Here is a 13,099-nt window from a genome sequence, read left to right on the forward strand (position 1 = left end):
CCATAACCACTCGGAAAGGTGTGCATTCGTTATAAAGGTTACAGTGCTACAGTTCATGTTTCTTTGTCAGTGAATGGTGTGGATCTGCTGTCGAAATCTCATACTGCTTGTGTGGGGGATGACACTTTGAATGGTGAGAGGGGAAAAATCCTGCGGAGGATAAGGTGGAATGCTGAAAAAGCCATGGAGAATTGGCCCCCAGCTATAAGCGTTTGTGTCTGGGTTGTGAAAATCTCCTCCAACCCCCTCTCCCCTCTCTCACCACCACCACCACCACCACTCCCTTGTAACATCTACCTGTCTGAGCCTCTTCTCACATTCTGTCTCTCTCTTTAAATATTGTTTTATTGTCATATCTGGGCAGACCCTATCTGTCAAGCTTGGTAAAGCAATCCGTCAATTTATCTACCCCGCTGTCAATTTTTTTTTTTTTTTTTTAAAGCAGTTGATATCTAATTTCAGAACACTGTAGCTTTTCTGATACAGGACAGGGAATAGAAGAAAAATGCTCACACTGTTATGGACCATCATGCATCTCATATTTACTTTTATTTGCATGTATTCATTTTTCTGATATTGTTTTCCAGTGCGTCTTTCATTGTTACTCTACTTTCCACTACTTTTTAATTTATGCAACTGGGGTTTTTTTAATAGAGCAATTTATGGTAAATTCCTTGGTCAAGAGTACTAGAGTAGGAGATAAGAGTCAGACTTGTGTGTTTTGAATCCAAAGATGTTTGAGCTAACCACTACGGTATCTACTTTTGGTGCAAAGCATTTCAACGACCAAGGAATAATAAGTAAATAAATAATAAACTTTACTTTTACCAAAGGGACTTTCTTTACGTATTGCATCATAGTGCTGTGTATTACCAGCAGTAGGGTCACGTCTGTGTGGACATTTTTCAGTCTGATTTTTCAAAGATAGAATCGTCAGAGGGCACAATTAGTCAGTCTCTGCTGTGAGGGGCTCGGTAGGAGGAAACGTGGGGTTTATGCTGGATTCAAGGTTGATGGTACCTTCCTCCTGCCATGCAACCTTTTCAAAATCAATGCAGCAGCTAAACACACAAAGCCCCATATCGCTGCAGTGCATTGCCTCTCTGTCCACAGCAAGGGTGGGAATGTCTTCTAACAGCTGAATTAAATAGGGCATTTCTGTACCCACCTCACGCCCCTGTTTTCCTGCTTCTCAGGCATTGTTTGTGGCCAGTGCCCCTTTTCTGGCATATGATTAAAATGTACTCATAAATCCTTCAAGATCATAAACATAATGTTTTATGCATTCAATCAGTTTCCTAACATGCGTGACCTGAAACAAAGGTCAGCAGTGAATACCAAAATGAGAAATTGTGCTGTAAAATGACCTACACTGTAAAAAATGAATCAGTGGTGAAGCAGATTTTATTAAAAATATAAATTAATTTCAAGTAAATGATAAGTACATTTAATCTATTAAATCAAGATTTCATATTTTACATAAAATATTGGTTCATTTTCACAGAAATAATTACAGAAAATAATCGAATTGATTATTTTTAGGAGCTTTTGCGCAGCTTTTTGTTTTTTAAAATAGACAGGTGTGAGATTAAATCATTTTATTTGAGGAGTTCAGCCTTAGCCTGTAATTTGCCGACGTCATCGAAATTTTGGCTCGCTTTCTCCCTGCGCATGCGTTAGTATTTGTCGGGTAGTAGTTCGTTCTTGATAAGGTGAGTTATAGGTATATAGTTTGTAATTTAACACTTGTACTGTATCGGTACATTTATGGCAGACATAGTTTTCACTGGTTTTATGCATTTACTGAGAATCTACTTCGAATCTCTCCGTCTTTTTTCTGGCCGCATTACGAAACAACGGCGCCAAACTCGAATTAAATTCAAATTGGTGTGTCGCACTCACTGTAGTAGTTGAGTGAGCTATCCGTTTACAAATTTACAGCAATCAAACCTTCAGTTATATGAGACTAACAAATAGTAGTCACATTAACGTTTTCAAGTGAAGAATCTCTGATACCTGTGGTAACAAATGCATTTTGACTGAATCTACTTCTCTCCGTGTCTTTTTTCTGCTGGCTGAACCGTTCAGTTAACGAAAACGGCGCCAAAAACTGAATGTAACCAAGTCTCCGGTGTAGCCAAGTGGTATCCGTTTAGAAAGCAGTCTAACTTTTAAAAGTAAAATGCTTGTGATATGTACACAGTATGTTAGTCACATTAGTTTTTTCAAGTGAAGCATGCCATCTGTAATACCTGTATTACAATGAATTGAATGAATCAACTGTTGGCTGCATTAGAAAACGGCGCCAAACTCGGTATTAATAATTAATATGCTGTTACTGTAGCTAAGAGAACTATCCGTTTTATACAGCAATCTAACCTTCAAAGTAAAATTCTCGTCAAATGTATCTTAGTCACACTGTTTTCAAGTGAAGTATGGCTGATAATTGTATTAACTTGGTATTTCCATTTTCATACGTTATTTAGCTAGGTAATTGGTGTCAACCATTGTGAATTCCAACAAACTCATTTGCAGGTGGATTGCTTGTGCAACGTAGACGTAATACCTTTTTGCCGGACTTTTGTTGTTCCTTCTTTTTAAGGTAAGTCTAAACTAGTTTCTATAGCTGTTCACGTTAAAGGGATACCCCACTTCAATGTGCTAGTGGCAAAGAATTTTTGGACAAATCAGCCACTTTGGGAGCAATTTGTGCTTGAACCCTGATGATTACCACTTGCTGTTATATTTTAAACTATTTCCCCCCCTTTTTTACAGGTATATATTGAAGACCACTATAGATGTTCTGCCATGTAAGCATAGATTCCCTTGCAATTTAACATTTAAAGCTCAGATTTAAGGGGTAGTTGGGTGTATGAGGATGTAGTTTGCAATCATGGTGTGGCAGTGCAAGATCTGTCAGTGGATAGCCTCCACGAAAGGAGGTGTCTTGAAGCACTATCGATTTCATCATGGTTCATTTACACATGGCCATTTTGTACTGTGTCCACACTCCAGTTGTCCATGCTCTTTCAAAACACAGAGTGCCCTTAACACACATTTAAGTAGATACCATATACATGAGGACAATCAAGTGCCAGAAGTGCTTACTTTAAATTGTAAAAGTTGTAGCACACAACATTGTTCTGAGAAGGACTATTTTCAACATTTAGGTCATCATCTTAGAAGTCATGAAACCATAGAATGTGTATTTCAAGGGTGTAACTTTAAGACAAATAGATATGGGACTTTTGTAACACACAGAAGCAGAAAACATAATCCTCACTCTTACAGAGATTTCAAGACCGATGTGTTAGTGATGAAGGAGACTGAATCACATTCATTTGATACTAAGCTGCAGGACAGTGACACTGAGAACAGATGTATAGATGGGGATTACCAAATGCAAGATGAATCACAGACAGTTGTGAACAAAATAGCCTTGCTCCTGTTGAAGTTAGAGAGCATATACAATGTGTCTTCCAGATGCATTGATGACTTGGTTGAAGAACTCCGCTTTGTGTCTTGTTTGTCATCCCATTCCCAGTTGTTCAAAAACATTGTTGAATCAAGTTTAAGTAAGAATAATTGTGTCCTCAGTGAAGAGAATGTCACTGAATTTGTAAATGAACTTTGTAAGTCCAACCCTATTGTAAGAGCATTAGAAGCAGGTGGTCCCCTTGGGTCTGCCTTCAAGAGAAAACAATTTTTTAAGGACAATTTTGAAGTTGTTGAACCAGTAGAATTTGTTCTAGATGCTGCTGAGAGTAGGCAATATCACTATGTACCTATTCTTGAGACATTGCAGCAGGTGTTGAACAGCAAAAGTATGAAATTGGACATGCTGAAACATAAAGTTTCAAGTGACCCATCCCATATTGAGTCTTTTGTAGATGGCAGCTATTTCAAGGAAAATAGGTTCTTTGATGGGGATGAACTAAAAGTCTCTCTGATTATTTATGTTGATGAGTTTGAGGTGTGCAATCCACTTGGAACCTCTAAGAAAAAGCACAAAATATCAGCAGTATATTGGGTTTTGGCCAATATGCCTCCTGAATTGCGATCTACTCTGACATCAATACATTTGGCTATTCTTAGCAAAGGTGATGATGTAAGAAGGTTTGGATATGATGCAGTTTTGGAACCACTTTTGAAAGATATTTGTGTCTTAGAACAGGAAGGAGTTTTCATTGCTAGTGTTGGAAAAACCATCAAAGGGACTGTACTTTGTGTTGTAGCAGACAACCTTGGTGCCCATTCTCTCAGTGGTTTAGTTGAAAGTTTTACTGGGGATTACATCTGTAGGTTCTGTTTAGGATGTCGTAGTGAATTCCAGCAGAAAGAAGTAAGATCAGGGGCTTTTCCACAAAGGACAAAAGAGGCATATGCTGAGCATGTTGAGACTATGAAGGTAAATCCTACACTTACCCATTGTTTTGGTGTCAAAAAGGCTTGTCCACTGACAGAGAAACTGACACATTTTCACTTTGCCTGTGGTTATCCTCCAGATATAGCTCATGACTTATTTGAAGGTATCATTCCAGTAGAGCTAGCACTGTGCCTCTCTGTTCTTATCAAGAAAAAATACGTCACATTAAGTGAACTGAATGACTCAATTAAACACTTCCCCTACAAATGGACTGACAAAACTAACAGCCCTCAATCAATACCCCAAAATTTTGCTACTCGCCATAGCGTAGGGGGAAATGCACATGAGAACTGGGCACTAATCAGACTTCTCCCACTCTTTATTGGGTCAAAGATACCTTTGGATGAACCAGCATGGCACATTCTCATGATTTTAAAAGACATCATTGAACTTGTCGTGTCACCTGTCCACACAGCAGAAAGTATTGCTTTCCTTGACTTAAAGATATCTGAACATCGCCATCTCTTTTTAAGTGTGTTTCCAAATGAACGACTGCTTCCAAAACACCACTTCTTGGAGCACTATCCTCAAATGATTGAAGCCTTTGGACCACTTGTTGGATTTTGGACAATGCGATTTGAATCAAAACATAGTTTCTTTAAACGTGTAGTGAGGCATACTACCAACTTCAGAAATGTTTTGCTGTCACTCACTACAAGGCACCAAATGATGATGGCTTACCACTCCTATGCAAGCACTGTGACACCTTCAGTGTGTGTCAGTAAGGTGCACAAAATGCCTATGGAATTGGTACATGCAGAGGTACAGGAGGCCATAAGAAAATTATCACCAAACCAAACAAGTGTGCAGTTGGCCAATGCTGTATCTTACTGTGGAACAACATACAAAGTGGGCATGATATTGCCTTATGGTTGTACTGGAGGTCTACCTGACTTTGTTGAGATCGTTCAGATAGTTTTGGACAAAGGTCTCAGTTTCATTGTCAAGACTCTTATTGCTTATTACAATGAGCATCTAAGATCATATCACCTTGAGTCATCTGGGCATTTTCTTCTTGTTGAGCATGGAGCACTTGGTGATTCTTATCCTTTGGCAGCTTATTGTGTTGGTAAAAATCGTTTGGTTACTCTGAAGCGTTACATAGGTTGTACATTTTAGATTGTTGTATGATCTCACAAACTATTCAGGTTTAGGTCTGTGTTATTTCTTGCTTTGTGCTATTTTTATAAATGACTATCACTTCTTTTATTGTCTTAGGTCTAAGATACAACATGGACCCTGCAGCACTAAAAGTTCTTATTAAGGAGCAAATCAGGAAGCTAGTCCTTCCCTTAGGAATCCCAAATACTGTAGATGAATTGAAATTAGCTGTAAAGGAAGCATTTGTTATAACCGAGGAGTTTAGCCTACAGTACATGGACTCTGATTTTCATGACTTTTTCACACTTACTTCTACTGACCAGATTCAACACAAGGATACAGTCAAAGTTGTGTTCCCTTCTCCTGTGGTGCTGACATTCTGTACTCAACATGATACCATCCCTAGCACCAGTACATTACAGTTTGAAGAGGAATCATCTGCCGTTGCATTTATACATAGTTCGTCAGGTTACAGTGGGGCAGATGTATCTACAACCCAGTCAGATGATGCACTTTCCTCTTCTTCTCAAGATACACTCATCCTTTCTCCACAGAGTAGCCCAGACAGGCTACCATGGCCTCAAGAATTTACAATTCCATGTTTCTCCCCAGAAGTACAGATCGTGCTTGAAAAGGCAATGGAGGCCTACATGAGAGATGGCACTCTTATGAGTGTCCAAAATGTAAAGAGAAATATAACTGAAAGGCTGACTCAGGCTATTTATGCTTATACAGCATATCCTTCAGGTATGCAGATTATCTGTGTGGCAGAAGCACTTGTTCGGAAATATCCATGTCTAAAAGAACCTGGTTCCTTAAGTGGATATTATGGTTGGCAGATGAGTCTTAAGTACAAAATGGCTGATTACAGAAGGCGACTCAGCAAGTTTGGTTGTCCTGAAGTTACATGTAACACGCTGAAAAGTAAGAGTCCTGAGAACAGGAAACCCGCAAAGAATGTCAAAAAGCCGAGGAAAGCAGAAGTGAATTACCTGCCACCATACCCAACAGGTCAGAGTGAAGAGAGTTTGGAGCAAGAAAGGTTGGAATTGCTTAGTGAAGTAAAAAAGAGGGACAATACCATGGTGATCAAAGCAAAAATGGCAAAAACTTTCGCGCTCAGAAGACATGAAGTTGTCAACCTGTCCCCCAGAGTTGTGGATTTTAAAGACAGATGGCCTGCACTGTTTAACCCCCAGCAGGTGAGTCATTAAATGACAACCTTTTATCCTTACAGCACCTCTCTAATATGTGATTTCAAGTATTGCTAAAAACAACATATGGAAAATTTAATTTATTGCTGTAGACAAGTTATACATTGAATGAACAGTAATTTCATGTTTTGGTTAAGACATGCAAGATTATGCATTGCTTATAACATTACATTCCATAAACTTACATAAAGACAATATAGTGAGGTGCCCTATAAATGCAGTACTTTTGTATAAATCGTTTACATTTTGATTTTTTGTTTTGTTATTTCCTTTCAGATAAATGAAGAATTCAGGAGAATTACCACTTTGGATTTAGAGCCAAAATTTATGCAGATGTTGGACCAGTATACCCCAAATCTGTTGAGCATATTTTGTGCCAAAGGAGGAGCACTTGGACAAACTTTGCAGGACAAAATGGTTGCCATTCATCAGGTATTTTAAAATAATGTAATCTTTAATCGATTTGGTTGGATATATTTAACAAGATCTTAGAGATTGTTGGCACTGGTAATCAATAGTACATTTTGCTACATTTTAGAACCCTGGTGGTGTTACTATTGACCAGACAAGAGAAGTTGTCATTCGTTGCTTGGTTCATTACTTGGGTGAAAAGGATGATGATCTCATCCAGGAATACCATGTAAGTATCTATCTTACAAAATACTAAGAATTAACCAAAAAAAAAAATTGCAGGTTTTATGAGTTTGGAATTTTGTATTTGTGCTCATGTAAAACAAACTGAGTAGTGATTAAACACAATATTTTTAAAAATCTCTTGTGTTTTGAGTTTTCAAAAAAATATATTGAATCTCCAAAGTCTATACTGATAAAGGGAATTCCCATGTTCTGTTCTTTGTCTTCTGTAGTGCGCCGAAACAGATTTTCAGCAAGATCTCATGCACCACACAATGAAAATTTCTGTCTTTAAGAGGGGTGAGCAGGATGACATCAGCATTGTCTTGGAGGGTGCCCAAGTAGTGAGTGGTTTAGGAAATGTGGCTAAAGCTTGTGCCGTTCTTCTTGGCCTCACTTATGCTCTAAATCTGAGCTACCCTAAACAGCTCAGGTATACATTTGAAGCATTTCAAAAGCTCATCTTAGAGTTGGACACTTGTAAGTTTTCACCCAAAATGCAGTCTCTTAAGAATAAGCTTGCTTAATGTAGTCATGCAATACAATTTACTTGGCTGAACACAGTGTTAAAACAAGCATTGACATACAAGTTACATTCTTTAAAATGTTTTAAGATTTACACCACAAAAATGCATATTTGTTTAGTGATGCAACATCAGACCACAGTATGAGGTGTGGCAAATTTTCAGTTCAGGTACAGTTGATCTGTATAATTATGTAGAAATTTGGGACAGTAATATGGCAATTTATGTTACTTGTAACTTCTGTTTTGTACAAATTTTTAATTGTAGAAGTTTAGAAAATGTGTACATTTTTGTTTTGACTTTTATATATCAGATTGAGATCTGATGATTATTTTTAGTATTTTAGTATTTGAATATGCCATAAATTTTTTTTTTGATGAATACAAAACCTGTCCAATACAAATACAGCATTGTACAAATATTACAAAATAAATACTTAACTACATGTGCCTCTGAGTTTTTTCTTATATTTTGTAAGTTTTATTGAATTTCTTTATTGGTTTGTGAGAATTGGACTGCTGCTTTAACTTTACCTAAATTCTTACATTTCTTGGAACTGTACAAATCAGAATTAAAAAAGAGAAATGTTTTCATATTTAAAATGTAATTCATCTAATACAATTGTGCAATGCAGTAATTTAAAAAGTCACACAAAAGAAAAGCAAAGCTTAATTGATTTACGTAGTTTAAGTTAAAATAATGTTCTAACTCTATCAAAAGCAACCAAGTAATATTACTAAATTTATTTGGTAGATAACTTAAAATAATTAGTAGAATGAACAAGTTTTTTTTTGATGCTGTTGCTTTGTGGACATAAATAATTTTGGTAAATTCACTTGATTTCATTAAGTAGATTTCACTAAATAATATATGCTGTTGACATTTACTTAAAATTATTGCTGTAATATTTTTGCCTAAATTTTTTTTTGTAGAACCACATATCATTTTTTACAGTGTATGCCATATCCAAGCAATTTATCTCCAACATATAAAATCTTTTGAAAACTACATATGGAATATTTTTTTAATTTTTATTTTAATATTTCTAATGTTACTTATTTCTCATCATTATGTCCTTACAATTCAGTGACATTCTGATTATCTCCTCAGAAATGATCAAATGGTCTCTTCATTGACTTTAACATCCACCACCAAACACCAAAGTGTCATTAACTCACTGACTGTCAATTATTGAGCTTTAATCTTCAGATGCGTTTCAGAGACACGAAATTGGAAAAAGGTCAAACATCTCCCTTCTGTAATCCAAGTGATTTGAATCTTGTATACTCTGTGTTCTTCATTTGTTTGTGTGCTTCCACTTTATATTTGCTTAAAAATATTATGGACTTCATGTCATGCATAATTAGGATTAAAAACCCAACTTTGCAAGAATCCTTGTTTGATAATGATGAATGAACAATGATGTTTACTTGATGCATCAACAGTCAAGCAAGAGTCAGAAAAATTGTGACTTTTTAGAGAAGCTTGCCTGTGCTTGTTACTGTTTACAGTCCCCAACCCTGCCATCTGTTATTATTGGATAACAAGCTGCTTACATGAAAATTTTATTTATGTAGAATTTATGTGATGTAGCAGGACTGAGTTAATCTGAGGTTACAGCACCAGGTGGATTGTAATTCTAAATTGTTTTCAGCTCTGGAAACACAGTGATTTTCAATCAAAGGATCATTAAATCACTAATTAAAATGTTAAAATGCGTATTGTTGATTTCTATCCCTCACTATAATTTATACCAATAATAATAATAATAATAATAATAATAATAATAATAATAATCTGTTGTCAAAATAATTAAAGAATCAATAATCAACTGTGACTGAGCTGAGGTGTGTCTTGAAAACTAGGAAAGCTCCATTGCTTCGTTGCCTTCCAAAATTACAAAAACATCGGCATCTATTGGCAACAAGTCCTGACAGAGTTTCCTCGCAGAGCTGCCCAGAAATGGGAAAAACTGTAGAACTGTAAAGTGAGATTGAGAAACTAAATTCTCTGAAGTTAGCAAAAACCTTTTCTGTCATTAGCTGGCAAATGAAATGAGGCTGCTAACAGATGCAACACTTCATATGACACTGAAATTTGATATAAGTTCTCTGGTTTTTGAAAGGAATAGCCTTCTGAGAGATTTGCATCCAGTACACCAAATAACCGTTCTACCTTTACTATATAGATAAAGAAGTCTTCAGCAACAGTATCTCGGCAAAGAGAACATGGTCTTGGATGTTTGGTTTGGTTTGCTAGAATATTCCAGAAGTTTCAGGGGCTCATAAGAAGCGTAGCAAATTCCTTTCTTGCCTGCTCTCTAGAGCAGCTCTATCTCAAAGCCCGTTATCTGTGCAGCAGGCTGGGCTCTCCCCTGAACCTTACTCTGAGGTGAATGAGGCCGGTCACCTCCTCAATCATTCCTGTGCCTTCACCCAATAATGCCTATGTGGCTATAACTCTCAGCAGCCTTCTGGCTACTTCACTTACCTCCTCAGCCACCGTTTCCTTAACAACAGCGATATAAAGCCTATAATATACAGATGGTGGATGGTCTTTTCTTTGCCCTTCCTGTATTGAAACTACCCTTATACTTGTGGTATCTTGATGATTTCCATCATATCCCCTAATTTGTCTGTTTACAATAAAACATTATTATTTTTTAACACTTTCAGCTTTTTTATTTATGTCTCACGCATCAAACTGCTTTATCGAATATGAAGTAATACCCTCAAATACACACACACATTTTCAGAACCGCTTGTCCCATACGGGGTCACGGGAGCCCACATGGCAACACAGGGCGCAAGGACACACCCAGGAAGGGATGCCAGTCCGTCGCAAGGCACCCCAAGCAGGACTTGAACCCCAGACCCACCGGAGAGCAGGACTGTGGTCAAACCCACTGCACCACCGCACCCCCCTACCCCCAAATATTATACATTAATGCACACATGCATGAATAGTACACCACTAACTTAGAGGACTGATTTTTTTTTAATGTTGTATAAACCTTGCTATGTTACAAAGATTGAAAAGAGATTTTGTTGGCCATTATTTTCTAATTTCATTGTTTAACTCTTTTTTGCATACTTGTGACCCCGCAACCTAAAAAAGGAGGAAAAAGTGGTGATTAACAAAAGCTGTATGGAATCTTTCAAAAAGTTTACAACTGAAAACTTCCACCAAACATTAGATAGTAATTATCATCTGTAATACTTTCCTACTGTAACATCTTTAGTAAAAATTTAAAGGTTCATATGACATGAGTTCTCATACTTTTTCCTGTAGTCTTCTCTTCATCAAAATATTTGTGAAAAAAGGGGACAGTCTGAGGCATTCTTACTAAGGCATCCACCTATTTTCAGCAAACATTCATGTGGCATGGATAAAGAAAAACTATTCAAAGTTGCATCATTGTTTTATGACTTACCATACTTTATTCCTAAGAAAGTTTTGAAAGGGGAACACAAATTACTGGAGAGGAAAGCTTACTTGGAAAGACCTGGAAAGAATTCGCTGTTACAAAATACATTGAAAGCACTGCCTTTGAGCCGTGGTTAAAGCTTTTGTCCTAGTGCTGAAATAGTCTGACGGGATAGAAGGGAAAGCCAGGAAGCCTGGAGATTAACTGCAAATCTTCAGTAGGATGTCACTTTGTTTAGACTGACTTTTTCTTAGTTTTTTTTTTTTTTTTGCCAGTGGTGCCCACCTTTGAGAGAGCCCCAACTCACCCCATGTGTGAGACATAAAACATTGCTTCAGACATCTAAAGGCCAACTGGTATACCATAGCTAGATATATGGTGAAACAAAAGTGATCATGTTCATTCAGCCGCTGGCACCAGCATATTGCGGAGAATAGCGAAGGAAACGTGTATGCAGCACAGGTTTGATTGTCACTTGAGGTGTTGCTGAAAGACATTTCCTTTACTGTGAAGCATTCCATTTATCTATCCTGCCATAATTGCACAATCCAAACAAGTAATAGTCTGTTTCACAAACAGTTCTATTATCAGAGTGCACTTAGAGAAAGGCAATTAGAGGAACATTTTCAAATAAAGATGTAGTGAATCTGCTAAGGCCACTTAGAGGCTGTTTGAAGCAGTGTGCAACCATGCTTATGAACTAGTAATAACTACGTTCCCCATTCGTCAGTGTGCTACCCACAATTTCGAACATGCAGTTATAAGTTGAAGCTATTTGACCACTTAAGGCTTTACAGCAGTCAGCATAATCTTACGGCATAATCAGACTGATGGAACAGGCATTGTTGTTCCCTGGATTTTTCATGGTTTCACAAATTGAGAAAGGCTTCTCAAGGTTTCCAATTACCCACATGTGAAAAACCAATCATGTCTTCACTTATGTATAATTTACAGGACATTGGTATAAATGACAATTACTTTGTTCAATCTCACTTTTTTGAAATCCTTTAATCCTATAAAGGATAATAGTGAATCAGTCTATCTTGAGAAAACAGGGCTTAAAGTACAACCTCTAAGACTGAGTGGAAACCAAGCTGACATCTGCAAAAGACAACTTTCTGTTGCATTGTCTATGGCAGGTGACATGGTGGAGCAGTATATACAATGGTGCCTACTAGTTCATGAGCTATGGTTTTGGACATGTGTTCAATTCTGACTGTACAGTTTGTCTATTCTCTTTCTGATTAACTGGGTTTCCTCTTGGTTCCTCCGCTTTCTTCTCGTATTCCAATGCGTAATTTGAAGTAGAGACTCTGAATTGCCTGTAGTACGTATAAGTGGATAACTGTGTGTGTAATTGCCCTGTGATGGACTTCTGTCCTGTCTGCCTCATGCTCTATGCTTCCAGGACAGGTTCTGGACCAAAACAACCCTGCATTGAACAAGAGATTATTCATAATGGATGGACAGATGGATTAATTATGACCTATTACATTAAAATTTACATTTATTAATTTAGTAGATGCTTCTCTCCAAAGTGACGTACATCTCAGAGAACATATAATTTGTGCATTACATTATGAGAAAGAGAGACATAATTGCAGACGTGATTCTTAAGAAAACCTAGTTTGTTTCTTTCCACTTTATGCACTGATGTTCATTGTACAAGTAGGTGCACAAAACTCAGGATAGACAATTCCTGATGAGCTCCCTACATTTTTTTTTTTTTTTTTTTGAAGGTTCACAAACATTTACATACAAACACAGGAGTAGC

The 13,099-nt window shown here is 37.1% G+C and overlaps 1 protein-coding gene across 6 annotated transcripts; it reads left to right on the forward strand.

Annotated features, from left to right (window-relative positions):
* The first annotated feature begins 1,424 nt into the window (after positions 1–1,424).
* Positions 1,425–8,111, forward strand: LOC114912178 (uncharacterized). 6 transcript variants are annotated; one of them, XM_029257764.1, is made up of 6 exons: positions 1,425–2,602; positions 2,776–2,810; positions 5,645–6,729; positions 7,018–7,173; positions 7,280–7,381; positions 7,608–8,111. In XM_029257764.1, exons 3-6 carry the CDS (start codon positions 5,659–5,661, stop codon positions 7,899–7,901), a joined length of 1,623 nt encoding a protein of 540 aa, XP_029113597.1. In that variant the 5' UTR covers positions 1,425–2,602; positions 2,776–2,810; positions 5,645–5,658; the 3' UTR covers positions 7,902–8,111. The 6 variants fall into 6 exon arrangements, with proteins under 6 accessions (XP_029113597.1, XP_029113600.1, XP_029113598.1 ...); XM_029257767.1 differs by having other exon boundaries at positions 6,539–6,729; XM_029257765.1 differs by having other exon boundaries at positions 1,425–1,712; positions 2,536–2,810.
* The last annotated feature ends 4,988 nt before the right edge of the window (positions 8,112–13,099 follow it).

This window comes from Scleropages formosus, chromosome 14, assembly GCF_900964775.1.
Source record: "Scleropages formosus chromosome 14, fSclFor1.1, whole genome shotgun sequence".
Lineage (NCBI taxonomy): Eukaryota > Metazoa > Chordata > Actinopteri > Osteoglossiformes > Osteoglossidae > Scleropages > Scleropages formosus.

Coding starts and splice junctions, on each gene's coding strand:
- LOC114912178 (XM_029257762.1), top strand. CDS start 5,617: ATGACTATCACTTCTTTTATTGTCTTAGGTCTAAGATACAACATGGAC. Junction 6,730..7,017: donor CACTGTTTAACCCCCAGCAG/GTGAGTCATTAA, acceptor ATTTCCTTTCAG/ATAAATGAAGAATTCAGGAG. Junction 7,382..7,607: donor ATCTCATCCAGGAATACCAT/GTAAGTATCTAT, acceptor TGTCTTCTGTAG/TGCGCCGAAACAGATTTTCA.